Here is a 1231-nt window from a genome sequence, read left to right on the forward strand (position 1 = left end):
GCGTCCGGCGAATTGTTCCGCGAGGTGGTCCGGTACCGGAGGCACACCGGAGTGCTGTATCGTGACCTTGTTCAGGGGTTCCAGGCTGTGTACTATGCGGATGTTCCCGTCCTTCTTCAGTACGCAGAACCACCGGGACCGGTAGGACACGTTGGACGGCTCGTAGACACCGGAGGCCATCTTGCGTTTGATGAGCGCGGCCGCCGCTGCGTAGATACCTGGCGGGATCGGAATGTTCTTCTGTATCCAGGGTACGTGCGGTACGACCGGGAACTTCACCGGCGGGAACATATCCCGGCGGAAACATCCCCGCTCAGTGTCGTCCCACGCGAACGCCTGGTTGTGCTTGCACATGAAGTCATCGACCACATCGAGCTCTGCCGGTAGCAGCCAGGCCGCGTGCCGATTACGGAATTCTTCCCGGCGTTCCGCCGTGTAACGGCCAGTGGGCGTGAACGGCGGTGGGTTGGGGTCGAGCTCCGGCATGTTCTCGAGGGGATCTCCGACTTCGTTGCGGACGATGCGGTACTCCTTGGGGAGCTCTCCGATGAGCGGACGGACTTTCAGATGGACGGGCTTGTACTTCTTCTTGGTTTTCAGGAAAATGGCGACCGGAGTCGGAGCGTACGGAGAGGACCGCTGCGGGGTATAACGGTTCGGAGGGACCGGTCGGCGTGGCAGGCTTTTCGTCGAATAGACGGGGTATGCGACCTGGTGGCGGACCGGTTCTTCGGACTCGGCGTTTTGGGGGACAGGATTGACCGGAGCGAGGGACGGAGACGGAGACGGAGACGGGGACGAAGACGGAGACGAAGAAACCTGATAGAAAAGCGATTGTACGAGCGGTTCAGACTGGACGTCCTCGCACGCGGATAGATAGGAGAAAACGATCGAGGCCGGAGAGACGTCGGAGAGAGGGGAGAGAGCGGTGCCTTCTAGTTCTTGGGTATAGTGGTTGTAGTTCATTAGTATCGCTGATGAGTCTCCCCGAGATCTGTGGCCGCAACAGACAACCACAAAATCACGCGGGAGGGCAGGGTGCGAGTGGGCGTCCCCTCTACCTATACCACACAGGCCGAGGAGATGGGGGATTGGGGAGAGGAAAGGAGCGGATGGGCTACGGGCAACCCTACATTGCGGCCAATGGGTTCAGCGGCGGCAGACGAGACGGTAAGTAAGGCGAGACGATGGACGAGACGGCAGCGAACGAGACGGCGGTGAACGAGACGGC

The 1231-nt window shown here is 60.6% G+C and overlaps 2 protein-coding genes across 2 annotated transcripts in view; both read right to left on the bottom strand.

The window, feature by feature from the left end:
• Positions 1-108: 108 nt before the first annotated feature.
• Positions 109-966, bottom strand: L226DRAFT_462094 (uncharacterized protein; the record flags this gene model as incomplete). The annotated part of the gene is made up of 1 exon (XM_067675698.1): positions 109-966. A coding segment is annotated over one exon (858 nt), but the record flags the coding sequence as incomplete, so codon positions are not given.
• Positions 967-1117: 151 nt separating this feature from the next.
• L226DRAFT_522617 (uncharacterized protein) overlaps positions 1118-1231 on the bottom strand; it is a gene marked incomplete at both ends in the record, with an annotated part of 2731 nt that continues 2617 nt past the window's right edge. Inside the window, one exon of the mRNA XM_067678772.1 lies at positions 1118-1129. Within this exon, the coding sequence (XP_067535997.1) occupies positions 1118-1129 (12 nt within the window). The remainder of the gene's footprint in view (positions 1130-1231) is intronic.

Source organism: Lentinus tigrinus (assembly GCF_003813185.1).
Source record: "Lentinus tigrinus ALCF2SS1-7 unplaced genomic scaffold L226scaffold_10, whole genome shotgun sequence".
NCBI lineage: Eukaryota > Fungi > Basidiomycota > Agaricomycetes > Polyporales > Polyporaceae > Lentinus > Lentinus tigrinus.